Genomic DNA, 22,529 nt, shown 5'->3' with positions numbered 1-22,529 from the left:
TAAGTGGCGCTGTAGTCTGCCACAAGAGCAGCGAAGAAGACTTCCCGCGCATGGTTGCCATGGTTCCCCTTCTGTTTATTCTCCGCTGTGGCTCTTTTTCTCCCTCCCCGAGGCAAGCGTTTGCTCCCGCTGCTTTAATTCAATGCAATCCCTCCCCGTCGAGGCAAGCACTGTAATTCTCTCCGGTTAGTCCACCAGCAGATGACAAACACCCACCTCTCCGCCTCTTCCAAGGAACGAGGGGACCGTGCGGCAGAGTTTCAGTTAGGTTTTCTTTCGCCGGTCAAGATGTCCGTTAAAGTTTAAATCTTCCGAACAAAATTAGAAAAGTGCCGGTCAAAGGTCTTCTTTGTTATTTATTGAGCTTTAAAACAAATGAATAACGACTCTATATCATAATATAATAAAACACGGAGGACGGAGATCTATTTTTCTCCCCCTCTTCTGACTTGATCAGAGCGGCTCCCCTCTCCTGCAGGGGGGCGTGGTCAGCTGCAGCTCACAGAATCAGCCCCCTGCAAAAACAGGGCTGGAGAACAGCACATAGAGCGAAATGAGGCATGGCTAAAATGCATGATCTGTTTGGTATTTTGAAAACAGAAATGTATAAATATACCTTATATAGGTATGGCCCTACAATATATAATTTAAATATAGCATGATAGGTGTCCTTTAAAATAGAGGAAGAATGTGTTGCAATGATATCAGACTGCATTTCTTACCTTATATTTTTTATTTCTGAATTTACTGAATTTAATTGTGACATTTGTTTGCAGTTTTCCGGCAGAAGGCCGCTGCTGTTATCCAGTGAGGAGCGGAGAGAGATGGCGACGCAGCAGAGAGCGCTGAAGGAGGAGCGGCGGGCAGCGCTGGATCCCCGACACAGATACCTGATCAGCAGGCTGGAGGACGCAGGGACGCTCGGGGGGGCCGAGGTGGAGGACGCCCTCATCTCTGACGACAAGGTAGCATCGCCGCCTCGCTCTGAAACTGTAGTATTTTACTCAGAAATGTCATATTTATAATGTATTCTTTCAGTTCAGTCTGGTGGATGATTTCTTTGCTGCAAACGGATCCAAGAAGCTGATGTTCTTCTATCAGGATGTGAAGCAGGTCAAATATATATTTGAATTTACATTCATTTAATTTCAAACCTTTATTTAACCAGATTGGTCCCATTGAGATCATAGATCTCTTTTTCAAGGGAGACCTGCAAACATGACATGACTTTTGTGTGCAGTTTGACCTTTATCTGTTCTTACTTTTTATCATCCTCTCTCTTTCTTATCATAATTTATTTCCCATCTTTCATTCAAGGATCTGTCCTCTGTGGAAGTAACAAACTCCGCTACAGATCAGAGGAAACTCTTCCTCACCACAGGATGCTCAGAGGTAGGCATGAGTTAGAGTTGAAACATGTAACTTACCAGAAAGAATGTCCCAGAGGTTTTTTGCAGTTTTCTATATTTAACAGACAACAGAACACAAATGTGAGTGGGGTCATTGTTCCTTGATTCCTGAATAAATTCACGTCATCAGCCATACCTTCACACATGATGGGGGTTTGATTTGGTTCATAACTGCAGCCAGTGCAGTGAAAGATGTAACTTAAAGTGGACCTATCATGCTATATTTGAATAATATAGTGTAGGACCATACCTATATAAGGCATATTTATACTTTTTTTTTTTCAAAATACCAAACAGATCATGCATTTTAGCCATGCCTCATTTTGCTCAATTTGAAAAATGTTAGCTCTGTTTTTGCAAGGGCTGATTCTGTGAGAACAGCACCATCTACAGGCCTGGCATATGTACTACAGCGTCTCCAGCGCTTTCGAACGGCAATGGCCGTGGCTGTCTCCTCCTGATTGGTGGAGTTGGCCCAATAGCCGTAGCGCCACTGTCCTGACGTCAGGACAGTGTTCAAATCTGGATCAGTTTTTATCAGATCCGTTGCAGCCCCTTTTTTAGAGATTTGGGTATGGAGGAAAATAGAGAGGGTTGTGTTTTCTGACACTTGGTGAGTTCCCTGGAACACCGGGGACAGATATTCATGTATAAAAGACGTACAAAAGTGCATTTTGCATGATAGGTCCCCTTTAATGAATGCAGGTGCGTGAGCAGTTGTCAATATATATTTAGTTTCAGTCCGAGCTCAGCACAATGCTGCTCCGCCTGCTGAATGTTGTCCTTTGTCCAGCCTCAGAGATAATACCTGCCCCGCTTCAGTCTGTGTTCAGTTGCTATGGCAGCAAATCCTGTTTGCTGATTTGTTTGGTGGAACTCCTTCAGCATGCACTACACTTCACAGTAAGGAAAAAAGCTAAATGCTTTCAAACAGAGCTGATAAACTATTAATTTCGTTTTTATAGTTTTAAAACTATTAGCATTTTAAAACTGTAATTACAATACATTTGTAAAAATGTAGCTAATCTAAAAGTCGGTAATTGTTTTTTCCACCTGGCATTCAGAAAAAAGGGCCTTGTTGGCATTTTATGTTAAAAGTCTAAAACCAGTTTGCTGTTGGGTAAAATGTGTGTCTACATCTCAAACTGGTGATATCATGTATCCTCAATTAGAGCAAATTCCCAGAACAAAAATATGACATGTTTAACAGTTTCTGAACCACATGTAGTGTTCATACTACTGTTTTAATGTTTGTTTTAATAAAAGAAATCATTTAGACATAATCCTAATCAAGCCTAACCCTTTGGTTCCAGCTAGTCAATGATATGAGGGTAATAATCCAATTACATTGAACATTTAACCAAAAATATCCGCTGTTTTTTGTTGGCAGCCAAACAGTGTGCAAGGAGAAAAACAGATTTCTGAACATAAAGCTACTTTATTCACTACTTCCCACCTCTGGCGCCCTCTTATGCTCATTTTCACGTTCATGTGCCTCTACTGTGACATGTCTGCATGCTTTAATGTTCAAAAAGCTCTTTATTGTTCTCATACTGCCTGTACTGCAGCACCTCTTTTCACCCTCTGTCTGAAACCAGAGCCCAGTCTGCTCTGATTGGTTAGCTGGCTAGCTCTGTTGTGATTGGTCAACCGCTTAGAGATGTCCTGCCCCTTAGCCTATCACATACAATGTGTGGATTTGAGCCTTTGCAGACCATTTCCATGTAATAAAACCTATACAACACACTACAGGAAAGGAAAAGAAACCAAAACATAAAAGGATATCTTTAATATGAAACACAATGTCCCTCCCTTTTTTATTTTCAGCGTTTACTGGGGAAGTGTCTGTTCTTCCTGAGAACCACTGACAAGGCCATAACAGCGGCTAACGTGCAACAGGTCTGTAGCTTTTTGTACATGTTTTATATTACCGTGAGAGCTATAATCCAGTGTAATGTTGCACCTGATGTGTTTTCAGGAGGTGAACTTTGGGATGTTGGCCTGCGGAGACAGCAGCCTCCTGAGCAGTGTGGAGACTCTGCTGGCTCACATCATGCTGCCGGCCCTGCGCTCACAGCAGGTAAACACTAGGCTGAAAGTAACTAAGTACATTTACTACAGGTACTTTAATTTGTCTTCAATTTAAACCTACTTCCTAATCCGAGCATATCAGAGCTCTACTTTTCCCCCCTACTTTCTTTCCTCTTCTTGTGTTGCACTTCTTTGTATCTGAATGTGGTTCTATTGATTTTTTGTAAGTTTCATTTGGTTGTTTTCATGTTTGCCACTCACATTTTTATACTGCACTATAAACAAAACATTGAAATAGCATTACTAGCTCCTTCTCTTCCTCTGATGTTTGGACCTTTCCTCCCCGTGTATTTTCACGGCTGGCTCTTCATTCTGTGTGCTGACGTGGGGCTCGGTGCAGGACGGCACTTCCTGTCCAGACGTCCAGTCCTTCCTGTCCTCAGTGGATCAGTTCATCTGTAATCTGAGCTCGGCCAGAGTCAACATCGAGAGAAAGTTCCAGCTGCAGCAGGTAGACCTTCCTGAGGCCATCCACCAGCTGAGCTGCCCCGCAGACTACACAGCCGCAGGTAGGGGGTCAGCGGTGGGAATACATATTCTGAGTTCTAATCATGGTTCTTCCCCATTTTAGATAAAGATACACAAATAAAATCATTTCAAATAAAACTAACCTTATTACAGTAAAACAATCAGAATATGGAACTTAATAATTAGGGACAAAATACCATGAGACCCAGAAACATTTTCTAAACACTGGCAGAGGCTGACCGGAGAGCTTATTAACGTTGCTACTATATACTTTACAGCAAATGTCGTGCGCAAATGTCATCAAGGGGAATTTTAAAATGCAGACGTGTGGTTTGTATTTGAGGAATGATTCATTATGATCTTGCACCAAAATCTTCCTCTCCTTGTGCCTCTGCCCTCAGCCAATAACAGCGAGCTGGTGGAGCACCTGGAGGGCGTGGTCTCCGTGTGGACCAATCAGATCAAGCAGGTGCTGACGGAGAGCAAGCAGATGAGGAAGGAGGCGGACGATGTGGGACCGTCAGCTGAGCTGGAGCACTGGAAGAGGCGCATGGTCACCTTCAACAGGTAGGAGCACTCTGCTAATGATTTATTTATCTGTGCTGTTTGATTGATTAATATTAGCACAGGAAAATACATTCACAAAAGATGTTATGAATGAAAACAAAATATGCAAAGGGGGGCCAAAAGCCGAAGAGGATTATTGATGATCTCCCTTAACTTAGACACACAACTAAATCATTTCAAATAAAAATAAATAAATAATATATATAATTAGTTTTAAAACATAAATTAATTATCCTTTTGAAGAAAGAAAAGTAATTTCAAACCAAAGTATATATTTTAGTAGAGTGGGGCGAAGCCTGCGAGCTAGTTCAGGCAGTCAACTCGAGCACCAATGATACATTAACACGTGACACACCTCGTCCCTCTTACAACCAGCCAACGCATTCTCCTAAACATGCCTCTCTATTTAAGCTGCCAGATCTGCCTGCCTCTGCCTCGCTGACTGCCTGCCTCTGCCTCTGCCTCTGCCTCGCTGACTGAAATACAATTAATAAAAAAATGAAAATGAAAATGTACTTTAGAATTGTATAGATTTATGCTTTGAATAGGGATCTTCATGATATTTGCATCTTGTAAAATGTATAGAACCACACCATTTTCAGTTAACAAAAAATGGCTGCCTAAAAGCAATGTTATTTATTTATCTTACTTGTTATTTCCAAGAAGCCTTGCAAATGTAGTTCACTATCTGATCTTTAAACAATTTTTTTAAATAATCTAATTTCACTGAGTTAAATTAAAAATGTCAATATATAAACTAATCCATTGTATCATTATTAAAAATAGTCTGATATCATTTAGGTAAATATAATTTCACTCATGAAGTAACCTTTTTTCGTTAACACTTGAAGTGTTGTGTGGTTACAATATGTGTGTGTTTCTGTGTGTGTGTGTCAGTCTGATGGAGGAGGTGAAGCGTCCTGAGGTGAAAAGGACTCTGGGAGTTTTGCAGGTCACCAAGTCCCGAACTCTACGCACCTGGAGAGAGCTGGTTAGCTTCTGAAAATAATAAAATGAAAATGTTTTGTCACAGCAGTTAGCTTGATGTTGCTAATATGATGACTTATTGCTTGTGTCAGGATGGGGACATCACCGTCGTGGCTAACGAGGCTAAAGACAACGTGAAGTTCCTCTACACGCTGGACAAGTTCTTCGGGCCGCTGGGGAAATGCACTCCGGTAAAACACTTTTTATGTCCACTGCTTTGTGACCCGTTGATAATGATAATCTCTTTCACAAATGTTAGATTCAGCTTTCAAGAACATAGGAAACAAAGAATATCAAATATATTTGATAATTCTTTATTCAAAAGAAAAAAAAACACAAGAACATAAAAAATAAATAAAAACAACTCTCAGAAGAATAGTTCCATTGTGGTTAATGTAAGCGTCATGTTTACATTACCCGCCATAATGTGTGGAATACAAAACGATTTATATGTGAGAATATGTATTTATGTGTATGAACATATTTATATTTTCTTAATCATTATACTGTCTGACGTTTTACTTCAAAAATCATAAAACTGGTTTCCTTATTTGAAGAATATCCTACTAAATAAAACTTGTAAATATCCTTCAAGGGGCCTATTTCTACACACACACACACACACACACACACACACACACACACACACACACACACACACACACACACACACACACACACACACACACACACACACACACACACACACACACACACACACACACACACACACACACACACACACACACACACTCCATGTATTGTAAGTACTTACAAAACATGGAATTCCTGCAGAACTATTCTTAACCGAAGAGTACTTAACCAAAAATAAATTGCATTTAAATGGCTTTCTTTATTTTCTTCCAAATTTTGTGTCAGTTTTGTTCAAGAAAAAGCCATGTAAAGAATGATGTTGCTTCAGGCAAACAGCTGGTATGGAATGTTGATCTCTTCACCTTCCTTCTCTCTCTCTGTGGCTCTGACAGACCCGGTTGCTGGAGCACATCCCCCGTCTGATGAGCAGCATCAGGATGATCCACACTATCTCCCAGTACTACAACACCTCAGAGAGGATGACCTCTCTGCTGCTCAAGGTCACTAACCAGATGATCACCACCTGCAGGAGCTTCCTGTCGCAGGGCGTGGCCCGCATCTGGGACCTCAGCAGGTACAGAGGACTACACCACTGTCAGACAGGATACCAGTGAATAGACTGGTCCCAGCAGGATACCAGTGAATAGACTGGTCCCAGCAGGATACCAGTTAATAGACTGGTCCCAGCAGGATACCAGTGAATTAGACTGGACACACCTATTTTTAGATGATTTTGTGCTTTTTCTCTTTTATTAGAATATCAATATTTTAATTAAATAGTCTGGATTTTTTTCAATGGCTTCTATGTCAGTGAACTCGGGTTATGTTGGAATGTTCCATTCAGATATTTAGAGCAGCTCACTCTTGGAGCGGTAGAGGTTACTCTAGGTACTCTGTCTGATGAGATGGACCGGCAGTAGATGTGTGAAAGATACTTTTTTTACATATTATTTAATAGAACTGTTAGCTAGCTAACTGGCTTACATTTTTTTTAACTTCTAACGTAAGCTTTAGCCTACAATTTCTACATTATTTTCATAGGCATATTGCTGCAGTCTACAGGTTATCATGTCTCATCAGAATCCTGTCTTACGTTATATTCCTCACTGATAACCAAGAGCTGCCCCATTTTTTACTTTCCATTTCATGTCTACAAAGAGTTACAGAGACACAAAACAACTACAAAGACACTCATAATGACCAGGAAAATAAAGAAAAGACAAATATCATTACAGAGACAAAGTAAAACTACAAAGAGATACAAAATGACTACAAAGAGACTCAAACTTGCATCAATAAATGATATTGTGTGTCTGTTTGTCTGTGTGTCTGTGTGTCAGGCCAGTGCTGCTGCAGCGTATCTCAGACTGCTGTAAGCTGAATGCTGAGTACCAGAGAAGCTTCCAGACGGTCAGAGACAAGTTGAGAGAAAACCCTGACAGCAGACAGTTTGACTTCAGGTGATCAACATGCAGAAGCACACGCTCTCACCCTAAAACACAAACAGTATATTTTACCTTCAGTGTATTCCTCTTCTCTTCAGTGAGAACTACATCTTCGGGAAGTTTGATGCTTTCTGCAGGCGTCTGGAGAAGATCGCTGACATGGCGTCTTCACTGGAGAGCCTGGCTGCTCTGCAACACATGAAGGTGGCCCAGTCTTTTGTTAAATTGAGAGATAGATGTACTTCATTGATGGCAAATTGGGAAATTCCTGTTACATCAGCAGCAGGTTAACAGCCATTGCACAAAAGTAAAAAGAAATTCATAAAGATAAATATGTACACATCAGCACGACAAATTAGTCGATCAACACAAAATATAAAGAACATCTGTTATATTAAAGCTTTTGTGCTTTACATGCCACAAATTGTGTTTCTTTTTCAAACTATGAAATATTGTGGCTTTTTTTTCAACGTAAGTATTTTAAAACGTAAACACATTTCGTTTTAGCTTCAAAGTTTAGCAGGTAACTTATCTATTTTTGCTCGGATAAGGAAATATTTATTTGATTTGATGTAACCTGACAGTTTGTTGACGCAGATATAAAAGATAATATGGACATTATGTTACAGGTGGAGGGCATTGAGAAGATTTACGTTGGCTACCAGAGCATCGTCTCCACCACAACGTCCAAGACCTACGACGTGCTGGACCACCGTAAGCTAGAGGTACAATTAAATTATAATACAAATTAAATCCATTAAATATATATTCTTTTTGCAAGAAATAGAAGGGATGAACTACTCATTTCCTTAAGTCCTAAAAATATTGAACGATTCAAATATTTTCCAGCACAAGTGATGTTGTGTTGCAGCCAGAGTTGAGCAACATTCAACATTCGTGTGTGTGTGTGTGTGTGTGTTTCTGTATGTCAGTTTGACAGTGACTATGCAGACTTCCAGCTGCAGGTTCACAGTTTGTTCCAGTCTCTTCAGTCTCTGCTGGACTTTTGGTGCCATCAGCCTCTCACTGTGAGTTCAACACAAACAACTCTGATTGTACTGTTCAAACAGTTAATGTTAATAAAGCTGGCATTGTTCCTGTTATCTGAGAGGATTCCTTCTGCAGAACAGGATTTAAAAACGTTAGATCTCCAGTCTGCAGAAGCACACCTTAAAGGGGCCCTATTCTGCTTTGTGGGGTTTGCCCCTTCCTGTAGTGTGTTATACAGGTTCTGTTTGCATTGAAATAGTCTGCAAAGGCTAAAATCCCCATATTTCCTCCAGAGGGAGTTTCTCTCCCAAAGGTATAATAATAAACAAAGATAATATTTGAACAGATTTTCACCAATAGGTCCGGACAATGCTGAAAGTTGGTTATTAAATATGATGTTTGGAGGGGAGACAGAGTAACACTGTGTTTCAGGCGGAGCGGATGCTGGCGCTGCTGGAGGTGTTTGAGTCGGGTCCGTTGGCCGGTCTGGACCTGAAGCAGAACTACATGCTGCTGCTGCAGCGCTACAGCCGAGAGCTGGAGCTGCTGAGGAAGACCTACCAGAGACAGAGAGAAAGCCCCCCCATCGGACGCAACCTGCCCCCGGTACTTATGATCCATTGTTCTATAAAATCAGTCAGAAAACGATGGAAAATATCCTGAAAATAGCCCTGCGTGTAGCCTACATAGTTGACAATATGAACCTTTTGGCATATTTAAGTGATTTAATATGATGCTCCGAAGCAAAGATTTATCATATTATTGAATGCCTCGACTTCTCTTTCCTCCAGTCTTTTCCTTGCTTTCTTACATTTGCAGAACTAAGACGCTAGAAAAAGGAGGTGAGGAAAGGAGTCAAGGTTGTACAAACTGGTAAATGAGGAAGACCCGTTCTACAAATGTCTCGTTTTGTTTCAGTCAAATATCATGTATGACAAAGAAATTCAACAACAAATGTACATCAAAGATAATCTAACTAGTTTATTTTCTGAAAAACAGGATATAATGATTTCCTAAGGTTAGACTCTCTTTTGTGCATCACTCAATCCTCACATGAAATACAGCGTTCAATCCCAGGTCGTATGTACGTTAAAGTGTCTTGAACATAGCTTTCTCAGTGATTGTAAAGTTATGTTGAAAGTCTGTTTCTTGTCTTTTTGTCCTTGTTGATATTGCAAATGGAGCTGCTGAAAAGCAAAAACACTTTTTTGAGACCTGAATCATAGGAAAGTATCGTATTGAATTCTATTCATTCAATTATCATTATTTTATCTAACATCATAGGTCTGTCTGTCTGTCTGTCTGCCTGTCTGTCTGTCTGCCTGTCTGTCTGTCCGTCCGTCCATCCGCCTGTCTGTCCGCCTGTCTGTCTGTCTGTCTGCCTGTCTGTCTGTCTGCCTGTCTGTCTGTCTGCCTGTCTGTCTGTCTGTCTGTCTGCCTGTCTGTCTGTCTGCCTGTCTGTCTGTCTGCCTGTCTGTCTGTCCGTCCGTCCATCCGCCTGTCTGTCCGCCTGTCTGTCTGTCTGTCCGTCCGTCCGTCTGTCCGTCCGTCCGTCTGTCCGTCTATCCGTCTGTCCGTCTGTCCGTCTGTCCGTCTATCCGTCTGTCTGTCTGTCCGCCTGTCTGTCTGTCTGTCTGTCCGTCCGTCCGTCCGTCTGTCCGTCCGTCTGTGTGTCTGTCCGTCTGTCCGTCTGTCCGTCCGTCTGTCTGTCCGCCTGTCTGTTTGTCTGTCCGTCTGTCTGTCCGTCTGTCCGTCTATCCGTCTGTCCGTCTGTCCGTCCGTCTGTCTGTCTGCCTGTCTGTTTGTCTGTCTGTCCGTCTGTCCGTCTGTCCGTCTGTCCGTCTGTCCGTCTGTCCGTCCGTCTGTCTGTCTGCCTGCCTGTCTGTTTGTCTGTCTGTCTGTCTGTCTGTCCGTCCGTCTGTCTGTCTGTCTCTCAGGTGGCAGGCAGGATCCTGTGGTGTCGACAGCTCTTCAGGAAGTTAGAAGCTCCCATGTTGATCCTGAAGAAGAAGCTTGACTTCCTCAAGGTAAAAACTCATATTTAACATCATTAATATCACTTATTAATGTGACCTCTGTGACCCAACCTGCCTGTCTGTCTGTGTGCCAGGGACCAGAGATAACTAAAGTGATCCGGAGCTACAACAAGATGGCCGTAGCGTTGCTGCAGTACGAGGTGCTGCACCTGCAGGGGTGGAGTCAGGCTGCAGAGAGCGCCCCGCACCGCCTGAGCGCCGCCCTGCTGGTCAGGCATGAGAGCAGCAAGGTGCGGACTAGTTCAAAGTGGATTTATATGCACATTATTGAAGCTTCTTGATTCAAAGCATTGTAAAGCTGTCATGATAAAGCAGCATGGGATAGTGAGAGTTGCAGTCTTCAGCTTCTCCTGGTTAGGGTTCCTTCAGTGTTAATAGTTCAGTAGGAGTTTAACACTGAGCTTTTCACAGGTTAAAAACCACCAAGATCCCCAAACAAAGAGTATGGTAAAAATGTGTCTTAAAACGAGATAACAATTTATTCCAGACCGCTTCTAGCCAGAAACTCTGACAACACTATTACAGGAGACAAAATAATATGCACTGCTTTCCTGACAAAAATACATATTTCTCTAAAATCTATTTGGCATAATGTAAGTGCACGACCTAACTAAATATAATTATGTTGATAAATGCGGCTTGATGTCAGTCAAGTCAAAGTCAACTTTATTGTCAATATTTCAGTTTGTGTGTACAGACAGAGAGATCGAAATACCGTTTCCCACAATCCAGAGGAATACAAAATACAAATATATATAAAAATATGTTTAAAAATATGTATATACATACTGGTTCATTTTGAATGTTACAAATGTCTAGAGGTTTTGAATAAGGTTTTCATCTGGAACAAACCTGCATGTTCTGGTTTAATCTTTCTAAACAATTAATGTTGAGGCACACTCCATGTCTTTTTTTGTTTATTTTGTTGTTGGATATAAAGTCACTCACCTGGCAAGTCAGGAATTATGTGTGAGGGAACTGTGTGTTTTCCTAGGAGTTTTTTGTGAACCTGGACCCGGTGGTGCTGGAGGTGCTGCAGGAAGCCCGGTGGATGACCAAACTGGGGGTTACCGTGCCGAAGGCCGTCCAAAAAATGACCTCCAGAGAAGCACATGTCAAAGCGCTGTACAAGCGGTGAGAACAGCTGTTGCATCCTTTAGAATACGAAGTTATGGAAAGAGTAAAAAATGAGTGAATGTGTTTATAGAAATGACTCTTGTCCTGGATGGACTCTGTGCAGGCTGCTGGATCTGCTCCAGGACTACAGCTCGGTGTTATCCAGGGTCCCGCCTCTCCTCTGCCCTCTGATGCAGCCCTTCATCAGCTGCGTGGAGGCCTCTCTCTCCCCGGGACTCATCACGCTGTCCTGGAGCGCTCTCAATACGGACACATGTGAGCAAAAAAACAACATTTTGAAGTACTATTGAAAATAAAATACAATTTAACCTTTTTTTTCTGCATTACATTTTGCTTTGAAAAAACACATTTTCTCCTATATTATATCACCTGCAAGATAATGCTAAGAAGATGTAGTGTACTTAAGTAATGTTTTGACACTATTTACTTTACAAATTAAGATTTTTGCGAAGAAATACAAGAATATAAAATAAGATGTTTTGTTATGAATTAAACTAGCCATATATTTATACAAACTTTAAGAGCGATTTAGAGAAAATGATTTGGCGTCTTTGAACATTTAAGTAATTGTATAATTACCTTTAATAATTGATACTAAAATATGGAAACCCCATATGAGATATTATTTTGTAACCCAGAATAATCTGTCTCCAGTCATAGAGAGCGTGTATGTGGCTCTGAAGGACCTGGATCAGGTCTCTAAAGCGGCCTCAGACCTGTTGGAGTGTCGGGTGGAGCGGCTGCTGCAGGACATGTCCTCCTGCCCTCTGCTGCTGCTGCCTGTCTCACCCGTCTCTCCTCAGGACCTCCTGCTGCAGACAGACAGCTCAGCACAGGCTGCTGCTGCCACCCTCAGCTGGTAATACTGGTGAACTGCATTGTGGGTCATGTAGGCGCCAGGTTTGAAATGTGTAAAACATCCATCCAATTCCTATCGTGTGTGTGTGTACAGGCAGAGTCAGCAGGTAGAGAGGAATGTGTTTGAGCTGATCGATGAGCTGAAGGGGAAGATGAAGACCACAGAGTCTGTCAATCTGGAGGTAACACACGCACGCACGCACGCACGCACGCACGCACGCACACACACACACACACACACACACACACACACACACACACACACACACACACACACACACACACACACACACACACACACACACACACACAGAAGAGTATTTGGCCAAAAATCAAAATGTAAATAATTGTTTTAATAATAAATGTAATAGTTATCTCCTTTTCTTTTTTCTTCCTTTTTTGGTTCCCTTCTCCTTGTTTCCTCGTCTTTTTCTCCTTGTCCTGTAATATCTTATTTCCTTGTCCCCTCTCCTTTTCTGCTCTGTTACATGTTTTGTTTCTTCCCCTCCATTGTCTGCTCCTCCTTATGATGTGTTCGCCCCTTCCTTCTCCTCTTCTCTTCTTGTCTCCTCACCTTGTTTCCTTATCCTCCTCATCTCCTCTTCTTTGCTTGTCCCCTCCTCTTTTCCTTCCCCCTCCTTCTCCTCCTCACCTCCTCTCCTCTGTTTGTCTCCTCTTTTTGTTTCCTTCATCTCATTGTCTCCTATCCTTGTCTCCTTCCCTTATATTTGTCTAATTTATTGTCCTTCTCCTGTTCTTCTCTCATATCCTTATTCCTCTTCTTATCTCCTCTTTTCCTCTCCTTGGTTTCTTCTCCTCTCCTCTCCTCTCCTCTCCTCTCCTCTCCTCTCCTCTCCTCTCCTCTCCTCTCCTCCCCTCCCCTCTCCTCTCCCCTCCTCTCCTCTCCTCTCCTCTCCTCTCCTCTCCTCTCCTCTCCTCTCCTCTCCTCTCAGGGATCGTTCCAGTGTCTCCATCCAGACTCCAAGCATCAGACTCGCTGTCAGTCGTGTCTTCCGTGTTGTTTCTTCAACCTGATTGGTCAGCTGTGTCATCGCAACACTGAAGCCCTGGTCAAAGGTCAGCTGTCTCCTTTCCTTCCTGCCTTACCTCATTCTTGTCTTCACTAAGATAGAGTCCCTTTTCCTTCATCTTTCTTCCTCTTTACTCGTAGAGAAGAAATACAAAAAAGGAAGAGAAATCCTTTCAGATTTTTGCTTTATAATAGTTTAAATGTTCAATTGTTTTTCATTTCAATGAGTATCATCTCCTATTTGAGGCAATTCCAAAGCATTCAGCCATACTTTGCGTTTTTTATATTTTGAAGAGTTGAATACATTTTTTAAATGAATTGTTCAAGTGACGCATTTAAACACAATATCGCTTCCTGGTCGGCAGAGGTGGCAAAAGTACACACTCTCTTTACTTAAGTAGAAGTACAGATACTTTGTAAAAAATACTTTGGTAAAAGTAGAAGTACTGATTCAACTTTTTACTTAAGTAAAAGTACAAAAGTACAGTCTCTGAAATGTACTCATAATAAAAAGTAACTTGTAAACTGGCTGTTTTTGTGCAAAGCTAACTGAACCTTACATCATATTAATATCATATTAATATAAGTGAAAAGGAGCTTCATTTCAACTTGTATTACTACCATTCTGAATGTATTCAGCGTGAACAACAAAAACAAAGTACCTGAATTTGCTGTCACCAACATTGTAGATGAGTTACTTTTCCTTAATATAGGCCGAAACATATCAAACAGAAATGATTATAGTGCATTCGCCACCAATCATTTTTTGCGACCACAACTTCAAACATCTCCTTCAAGTAAGGCCATGGATGTGGGATGTCTTGCTGGTGGTCTGATGAATCGCCTCCGTCGATGTTATCTTCACTTTCAGTCCTGTCGCTGACTGTACTAGCGTTACTCTTGGACATTATGCCGTTAGACCTTTCTCCCTTAACGTCTCTGCCTAGCTGTTTCTTCATACGTCTTTTACGTTGTTTTCGTCTGTCTTATATACTTAAGTAAAGTACAGATACTTGAAAAATCTACTTAAGTACAGTAACGAAGTATTTCTACTTTGTTACTTCCCACCTCTGCTGGTCGGTAAAAGACGTAGCATGTGTAACAAGAGAGAACAAAGAACACATCAACACAAAAATAACCAGCACATTGATCAGTACTATTACAATTCATTTCAATTCAATAATTAATTTAGCTTGGAACACAGTAAAAAATAATGTTTACAAGACTGGTTGTTTAATATCATGCTCTAATGTATTTCAGAACGCCTTAAATTGGTGGAAGATAAGAGCTCCAAGATGCAGTTCCTGAATTATTTTACAGAAAAAGTTGTAATTACTCAAGATTGTATAGGTCCCCTATTATACTGTTTTTCATCAATATATTATAGCTCTCAGATATATACAAACATGTCTCTGAAGTGTTTGGCTCCAAACACCAAACAGGTCATGCATAGTAGCATCCCATAATCCCCTCTGTTTCAGCCCTCTTTCAAAAGTGCTGATTCTCTGTCTGTCACTTTAGATAAAAATAAGGAGCCACTCCCCACGCCCCTCTGAGAGATATTTTGTTAAAAAGAACACAATAGGCGCGTTCACACCGGAGTACTTTTCCCCGTACTTTTCGCGTTTAGTTCCGTTAGTACCCCTTATGTCGCGTTCACACCAAAAAGAGTACTTAGTGCCGGGAACTTTTACCCCCATTTTTAGTGCCTGCTGAGAGATGGTACTTTCCTGGGGGAAAAATTATTAGCATTAGCATTCGCCCAGCGCACAAACGCAGAGAGACTAACTTATGGCAACACAAAAGAAAACATGGGAGCGGTGGAGATGAGGAGATGTCGGCGTTCTGGCGATTTACTCGGAAGGCTTCAGTAGAAGCTGCTGGGAGTCCCAGCAGCTTCTACTGAAGCCAGTCCCCAACTCCGGGGACTTCCGGCCGGGGACTCCGGGTGGCAGTATGCGCCGTGAAGTTGTTTGCGGCCTGCCAGTAAACCCAAAGCAGAAGAAGACGAAGTGACGTCAGCGGCTCATTTGTGTAATCTTCCCTCAGGGAATTTATTCCGGTGTGAACGCGATCTGTACTAAATGCCCTGGGGTAATAAGTGCCGGCACTAAGTACGGCAAAGTACTTGGTGTGAACGCGGCTATTGGTGCCCTAGGAGGAGATTCAGGTGATAAGGTGGGGGGAGGGATTACCTTGGTTGCTGATTGGCTAATGGTTACACAAGCCAAAAATGACATCATAAAGTGGCCAAAATCTGATCAGCTCATTTTCAGACAGGTTTTTATATAAATGGATCAGGACAAAAAGAGAGAGAATCTTTTATCCTGAAACTTTCAGAGTCTCTTTACACAGATTGGACACATGTTGATGTATAAAAGACATGAACAAGTGGATTTTGCACAATAGGTGACCTTTAATGTCCTGATGTGGTATTTTATTTGACAGTGTCTTGCACTCTGTCACACCTTTTCCTTCCAGCCACCAAATCGTCTCTGGCCGCCCTGAAGAGGAGACTTTACGTCCCACCGCCCTCCTCCTACTCCTCTTACTCCTGCAGCCAGCCAGCTCCTCCTCCTCCTCCTCTCTTCAGAGCCAGCATCCAGCTCGCCATCCCAAACATCGTCCTCAGACCCAGCCTGGAAGACATCCAGGTACTATTGTTATGATCTATCACTACATAAACTCTACTGAAACAAACACTTCTGTGACTTTAATATCATTAGTTTTGTTTGTATTTGTTTATTATTTCATTTTAGATGATATACTAACTTGCCTCTACCTTTTTGATGTCGTTTGTGTTTCAGAGTGCGGTGAACAGGCTGGTGAGTGTGGTGCTGTCTGTGACTAAAGACATCCCTCTGTGGACGTTCTCTCACCTGCAGTACAGACAGCAGCAGGTAAACTCCCCCTCCATCTGGTTGTGTTAAACAGCTGTCACCAGGCAGCCAATCACAGTGCAGCATTACTCTGTGCAGGTGGAGCAGGCGTCGGGGCGGGACGCAGGAGACGACGTCCCGGTGAAGCCCCCGGTGCTGAGGCCTCTGGACCGACAACTGGCCGAACACAGGGACGTCAGCAAGTCAGTCCAGAGATATTTATCCACACAATAAAGTTATTATTAATATACTCATTTATTAATTAATATTATACTCATGTATTATTATTAATACATTAAATAATGTATTTACTTGTTTATCTAACTTTCAAATAAGCTGCAAAGGTCTGCCTTAGTACTGAATCTATCTAACGCAGCAGGCTAAAATTAGCTAAACTTATGAGTATAATTATTATTTGTATTATTATTATGTTTTTGTTGCTGTTATATATAATATTATTATGATTATTTATTCTTTTTAACATTGTCAGTTATAATAACCCTAATACGAAAAGGAGAACACAATTATATTAATAAAGATACATATAAAGCTGAATTTTATTTTAAACAGTGTATTATTGTTATTAGCAGCACTATAGAATACAACATAAAAATAACAATTCTTCATTTTCCTATATACATTAGGTGCACATGTCTTCAACTAACACACTCACTTACAGTATATCAGTGGTCACACTGCATTTATATGGCTTCTTCATAACAATATCAGTAATACAAGTTAGGTAAACATTGGGTAGGTCAAATTTGAGACATTTAATCAACATTGATTGATTTGAGAAGAGAGTTTTAACAAATACAAAACCCACCCTTTTGACAGGAAACATTAGGTTTGCATTACCAGTACCTTAGTACAGTTCGTAATACTTAAAATATTAAAATACTACATTGTTTTACATTATGCATCAATAGATGGTGAATACAAATCTTTAAGATTATTACTCTTAAGTCAAACCTAATACCTCTAGTGGTGTTCAGTTGACTTCTGAAGGACATGGTTATAATAAATAGCAATTAAGCAAACCACAGTGTCGCAGTATAATTCTTCTTAACAAATTGCTCTTTATTAGAAAAGTATTATTATAATTCAGTAAAATAAGCGTAATGTTAAGGTGTGTACAGTGGCAGCCAGTGACTGCATCAGATGTGCGTGTGTATCTCCAGCTGCCAAGACCTGTATGCCGGAGTAAGGACGTGTGTATGTGTGTGTGTGTAGGAGGGTTCATGCAAGGACAGAAGGCCCATGGTTGAAGGCTGATAGCTGGATGGAAAGGGGGTCCCGAAACTAAAAGGGTTAGGAGTAGCTGGAGGGCATTCGGCCCTCTTTAGAAAACACTGAAGTCAGTAGAAAATCAAGCCAACATAGGAAGAGAAAGTCTCAAGATAGTACAAGTTGTCAACACATTGGGATTACAGTTTGAAGATGGAACAGCAGGGGCTTGGACTTTAAAAAAGGAGAAAGCACGTTCACATTTTTGTCCAGTCGTCCGGAGACTGTCCCGGGTTTTCATTCTTTTAAGAATAAAACTCTAAGGATAAAACTCTGATCGTCTACAGTGCATTCTGTGAACCTGATGAGACGGAAAGTGCTAAGGAACGATGAAACATTTAGTTGAGAAGGTCCTTGGTCAGATTCTAGCCCAAGCATGGACCTTTCATTTTTTACCCAACAACAGCTAAGTTAATAAAATGCATATTTATATATTTATTTGTATCTATATTTTTGTTGTTTTGTCGAGCAGGTTGGTTTTCCAGCTCAGCTCCATCGTGTCTTCTCTGAGACCCCAGACTGAGGACACTCTGAAGAAACTTTCTCACTTCTCTACACTGTGGAACCAGGTGTGTGTGTGTGTGTGTCTATAAGTGTGTGTTGTGTGTTGTTAAGATGCACTAACACACAGGTGTGTTTAGGAGCCAGAGGAGCAGGTGCAGGCCTTCCTGCAGTCCGGACCCTCGCTGCCGGAGTTCAGCTCTCAGATCTCCTCCTACTCTGTGAGTCCACTTCCTGTTTGTCACAGTTACAAGCCGCTCTTTCATTTTTTCAATATCGTCACCTTCTTAAACTAATGGCATAAGTCATATTTTGAGGGAAATGTTTTTTTCTCGCATAAATCTCGCATCATGATGCTGGCCACCTCTGGTCAAATTGCCTACATCCTTATTGAAAACATAATGCTGTTCCTACCCTGGGAGTTTAATGGCCTAGGTCCAAAGTGTGACTTAGGCAATCAAATCAAATGGCTTGAGTCACATTGTCTTGTGACTTGTGCATTAAAGAGAATACACAATTATTGATGATTGCTGATCGTCCATGTGGTAAATTCATGTTGTATAATAACAGGGTCTTTTAGTGCCATTACTATACAAATATTACAATTAAATGATCGAGCGGGTGGGGGTAAAATACAATCTTCTGAAATTAAAGTTGTTAATTTACAGAAAAATACTCAGATTTAATAGTAAAAACTTGAATCTTTTCTGAGATTGGAGACATTTTAGAGAAACAAATGTGCAATATGATGTTCCTTGATATAAAGAAGCACCACTTTTTAATATTTTATTTATATTATTTTTATTTTAAATTTGTGACGTTTTATTTCATACATTTATCATAAATGAACATGCTTTTTTCTTGCAATATTAGATTCCTCCCCCAGCTCAGTAATTCATTATTTTTGTAAAACTACAATGGCTGAAGCCCTTCTTCTTTGGGAGATGTTGTTGTAGATGGAGCTGCTTTCCCTCTGTGTGCACAGCTAATCACATTAACAGTAACACATGTGGAATCAAATTGACAGCAGTTTGAGAATAAGTAGAGCTTGTCAATAAAAACTACAAATGCTCTCTTTACCCATGATGCCTTGCTGTCCCTGCAGAAGCTTGAGGAGCAGATCTCTGAGCTCCCGGTGTGTTACGGTGTGGGTGCGGTGCTGTTGGACACAGAGCAGCTGAAGCTGGCGCTGACTCAGGAGGCTCGGCTGTGGAAGCGAGCCCTCGGCGCCGCGCTGAACCGACGGGCGTCAGCTGACATGAACGACCTCTTCTCCTTTGTGGACGGGATGACGAAGCGCCTGCAGCGTCCAATCACAGACCTGGAGGACGTCCGAGAAACCATGGCAGCACTCAGAGAGGTCAGCCAGCGTCTGATTGGCTGTCACACATCACATGCTCGCTGATTCGTTCATTCATTCATTCTCAATTAGAGAGAATGCACCATTGATTGATCTATACTCCAAAAGATGAACTCTTGATCAGTTTTTTTAATCTAATGTTCATTCATATGAATGTATTAAGTTCTACATACATCTACAAATATGAACATAATAATAACAGTATAAATAGGGCTGGACCATAACCCACCCACCATAACTAGATAACAAGTTAATTTCATGTCTAGATAACAACAACAACAACAACAAATAAATAACCACATCATAAACCCTATTTTTGTGAAATCAGTTAAATTAAAGTGGATTTTTTTTTTTATATTTCCATATATACACGATTTGTTTATTGCTTTATTGTAATATACTGTATAGTGTAAAATGTAAAAAAATATATAGCACGGTTTAAAAATAATATTCACAAAGAATTGTTCACATTGGACCAAAACTCAATATATGGTTTCATAATAATATTAGTCCATTGAGAGACCATAAATCATGTTCATTTACACATTTTAGAAGAAAAAAAAGTGAATTGTTACCTAACTAATTATTCCCTCTCTCATGCATTCATCGCCTCAGTGTTTATAATTCATGCATCTATGCTCACTCCTCCTCCTCACTGTTTCCTGTTGGAGGTGCGGGAGGCGGAGGTGCGTGTGGACGCCACCATCGGCCCGGTGGAGGAATCCTTTGCGTTGCTCAACAAACACGATCTGCTCTTCAGTGATGGGAACGCCGAGCGTGTGGACGGCCTCACGTACGCCTGGAGTAACCTCGCTGCCCTGGTGAGCTTCAGCCTCCTCGGTCACAACATTATCAAATGTTTATATGCATGGAATTGTATTGTATTTGAGCGCACTCCATGAAAGATTGGACCGCTCTATGAAAGGTGGAGCGATGTAAACGTGCTGTGGTTTCAGGTGGAGCAGAACCAGAACACTCTGGTGAGGATCCAGCCCAGCATGAAGGCTGACCTGCTGTCTGCCGTGCAGAGCTTCCAGAACCTCATGCAGAGCTTCTGCAGCGCGTACAGCCTCAGGTACACACCATTTTCACATATATGATATATTTGTATACTAACAGAGGAGTTAAACCTGTGTGTGTTGTGTGTGTGTGTTGTGTGTGTGTGTGTGTGTGTGTGTGTGTGTGTGTGTGTGTGTGTGTGTGTGTGTGTGTGTGTGTGTGTGTGTGTGTGTGTGTGTGGTGTGTGTGTGTGTGTGTGTGTGTGTGTGTGTGTGTGTGTGTGTGTGTGTGCGTGCGTGCGTGCGTGTGTGTGTGTGTGTGTGTAGGGGTCCGGGGACAGAGGGCCTGACTCCGGCTGAAGCCAGCGATCGGCTGCAGGGTTTTCAGGCTGAGTTTGATCAGCTGTGGAGGAAATACACCACCTGCTCTGGAGGAGAGGAGCTGTTTGGACTGCCTGTTAAAGGTATACTGTGTAACATTTGTCAAAAATGACCTTTGTGAGTTTTAATCTTACTTTATCCCACATTTTTCAGGAAAGTGTATAATGTTAAAGGTCACCATGCATTTCACACAAAAGCGTATTGGGGCTATTGTGTGAAAAAGAAAAGTCACAAATTTCAGAAACAAAAAAACCTTTTTGGTGAAGGTACCATTTCCCTTTCTTATATCTTTACCAGTTAAATGTTAGAGAATATCTGAGCTTTTTCGTGTACATTTACAATGTTTTTAAATCTGAAAATCATCCCCTCTCTCAACTACATGTTCTTTTTTTGATGCTGTCCTAGTTTCATCTGCTCTCCTGTCAGGTGCCAGCGTTGTCTGCCAGAAGCCTTCAGAAATGGACTGAACACATGTTTTAGATCTTGGTGTTTTTTTAACTCTATATTTTATTTAGATGAAGGATTTTAGTCATTAGACGTCTAGATCTTAAGTTAAAGAAACTAGCTGATCAAATGTTTGCATGGAGGGCAAAATACTGTTGCTCCTAATCCACCCCCCCCTCTCTCCCGGCAGAGTACCCCGAGCTGCAGAGGATCAAGAAGGAGCTCTCTCTGATGTCCAAACTCTACTCTTTGTATAACTCGGTCATCAAAAGCGTCGGGGGCTACTGCGACATCCTGTGGGCCGACCTCAACATCGAGAAGATCAACACCGAGCTGATGGACTTCCAGAGCAGGTGCAGCGGCGAAGAGTTTCTGACACTATCAAACTGTTTTTTTAATCTTTCGATTAAAACGAATTTAATCGATATAAAGCATGCAAGTTTTTTGAAAATTAAAATATAGAAAGTAAACAATGTAAATGGAAGAAAGGAGAACTTTTTGCTCCATCACTCATCAGATCATTTTTTCGTGATTGCAGGATCCGGAAGCTTCCCAAAGCGTTGAAGGAGTGGCAGGCCTTCAAAGATCTGAAGAAAACCATCGATGACTTTACGGAGACCTGCCCTCTGCTGCACATGATGGCCAACAAGGTATTTAACATTTTGGAGTTGGTTTTATACAATGAAAATCACCCCCACAGAGTTGTGTCCTTGGTCATCTGTCCACATCCTATACAAAAAAATACATTTCAAAGTTATGTTTCACTAAAAGCAATGTTATGATTTTTTGAAATGTCTACAGATATCTCTATAATGTTAGAATAAAGTCAAGTATCAGTGACTCTAATGGAAAACTCTTCTAACCTGAGTGAACATCCTGTAGAGGTGTACAATAGTCCCTCCTGTGTCATAACGATGGTGTCCTGCAGGCCATGCTGCCCCGACACTGGTCCCGCCTCTCTGAGCTGACGGCTCATAGCCTCCAGGTGGAGTCGGAGAGCTTCTCCCTCAGAAACATCATGGAGGCTCCGCTGCTCACACACAAGGAGGACATCGAGGTACGGAGGC

General features: G+C 41.5%; 1 protein-coding gene across 1 annotated transcript in view; it reads left to right on the top strand.

Annotated features, from left to right (window-relative positions):
* The window catches only part of dnah5l (dynein, axonemal, heavy chain 5 like), a 76,064-nt gene that overhangs the window by 1,458 nt on the left and 52,077 nt on the right, over nucleotides 1–22,529 (top strand). Inside the window, exons 2-35 of the mRNA XM_034132721.1 lie at nucleotides 777–965; nucleotides 1,039–1,113; nucleotides 1,318–1,392; nucleotides 3,237–3,308; nucleotides 3,388–3,489; nucleotides 3,841–4,009; nucleotides 4,370–4,535; nucleotides 5,433–5,526; nucleotides 5,615–5,713; nucleotides 6,509–6,690; nucleotides 7,457–7,576; nucleotides 7,660–7,765; nucleotides 8,191–8,286; nucleotides 8,494–8,589; nucleotides 8,984–9,157; nucleotides 10,489–10,578; nucleotides 10,662–10,817; nucleotides 11,582–11,721; nucleotides 11,828–11,979; nucleotides 12,379–12,583; nucleotides 12,677–12,764; nucleotides 13,536–13,659; nucleotides 16,094–16,266; nucleotides 16,420–16,512; nucleotides 16,591–16,694; nucleotides 18,251–18,347; nucleotides 18,420–18,500; nucleotides 19,385–19,639; nucleotides 20,311–20,460; nucleotides 20,596–20,714; nucleotides 20,965–21,101; nucleotides 21,653–21,815; nucleotides 22,001–22,112; nucleotides 22,391–22,519. Coding sequence (XP_033988612.1) covers nucleotides 777–965; nucleotides 1,039–1,113; nucleotides 1,318–1,392; nucleotides 3,237–3,308; nucleotides 3,388–3,489; nucleotides 3,841–4,009; nucleotides 4,370–4,535; nucleotides 5,433–5,526; nucleotides 5,615–5,713; nucleotides 6,509–6,690; nucleotides 7,457–7,576; nucleotides 7,660–7,765; nucleotides 8,191–8,286; nucleotides 8,494–8,589; nucleotides 8,984–9,157; nucleotides 10,489–10,578; nucleotides 10,662–10,817; nucleotides 11,582–11,721; nucleotides 11,828–11,979; nucleotides 12,379–12,583; nucleotides 12,677–12,764; nucleotides 13,536–13,659; nucleotides 16,094–16,266; nucleotides 16,420–16,512; nucleotides 16,591–16,694; nucleotides 18,251–18,347; nucleotides 18,420–18,500; nucleotides 19,385–19,639; nucleotides 20,311–20,460; nucleotides 20,596–20,714; nucleotides 20,965–21,101; nucleotides 21,653–21,815; nucleotides 22,001–22,112; nucleotides 22,391–22,519 — 4,383 coding nt within the window. The remainder of the gene's footprint in view (nucleotides 1–776; nucleotides 966–1,038; nucleotides 1,114–1,317; nucleotides 1,393–3,236; nucleotides 3,309–3,387; nucleotides 3,490–3,840; nucleotides 4,010–4,369; nucleotides 4,536–5,432; nucleotides 5,527–5,614; nucleotides 5,714–6,508; nucleotides 6,691–7,456; nucleotides 7,577–7,659; nucleotides 7,766–8,190; nucleotides 8,287–8,493; nucleotides 8,590–8,983; nucleotides 9,158–10,488; nucleotides 10,579–10,661; nucleotides 10,818–11,581; nucleotides 11,722–11,827; nucleotides 11,980–12,378; nucleotides 12,584–12,676; nucleotides 12,765–13,535; nucleotides 13,660–16,093; nucleotides 16,267–16,419; nucleotides 16,513–16,590; nucleotides 16,695–18,250; nucleotides 18,348–18,419; nucleotides 18,501–19,384; nucleotides 19,640–20,310; nucleotides 20,461–20,595; nucleotides 20,715–20,964; nucleotides 21,102–21,652; nucleotides 21,816–22,000; nucleotides 22,113–22,390; nucleotides 22,520–22,529) is intronic.

This window comes from Trematomus bernacchii, unplaced genomic scaffold, assembly GCF_902827165.1.
Source record: "Trematomus bernacchii unplaced genomic scaffold, fTreBer1.1, whole genome shotgun sequence".
NCBI lineage: Eukaryota > Metazoa > Chordata > Actinopteri > Perciformes > Nototheniidae > Trematomus > Trematomus bernacchii.
This window is presented reverse-complemented; position numbering and strand designations above follow the sequence as displayed.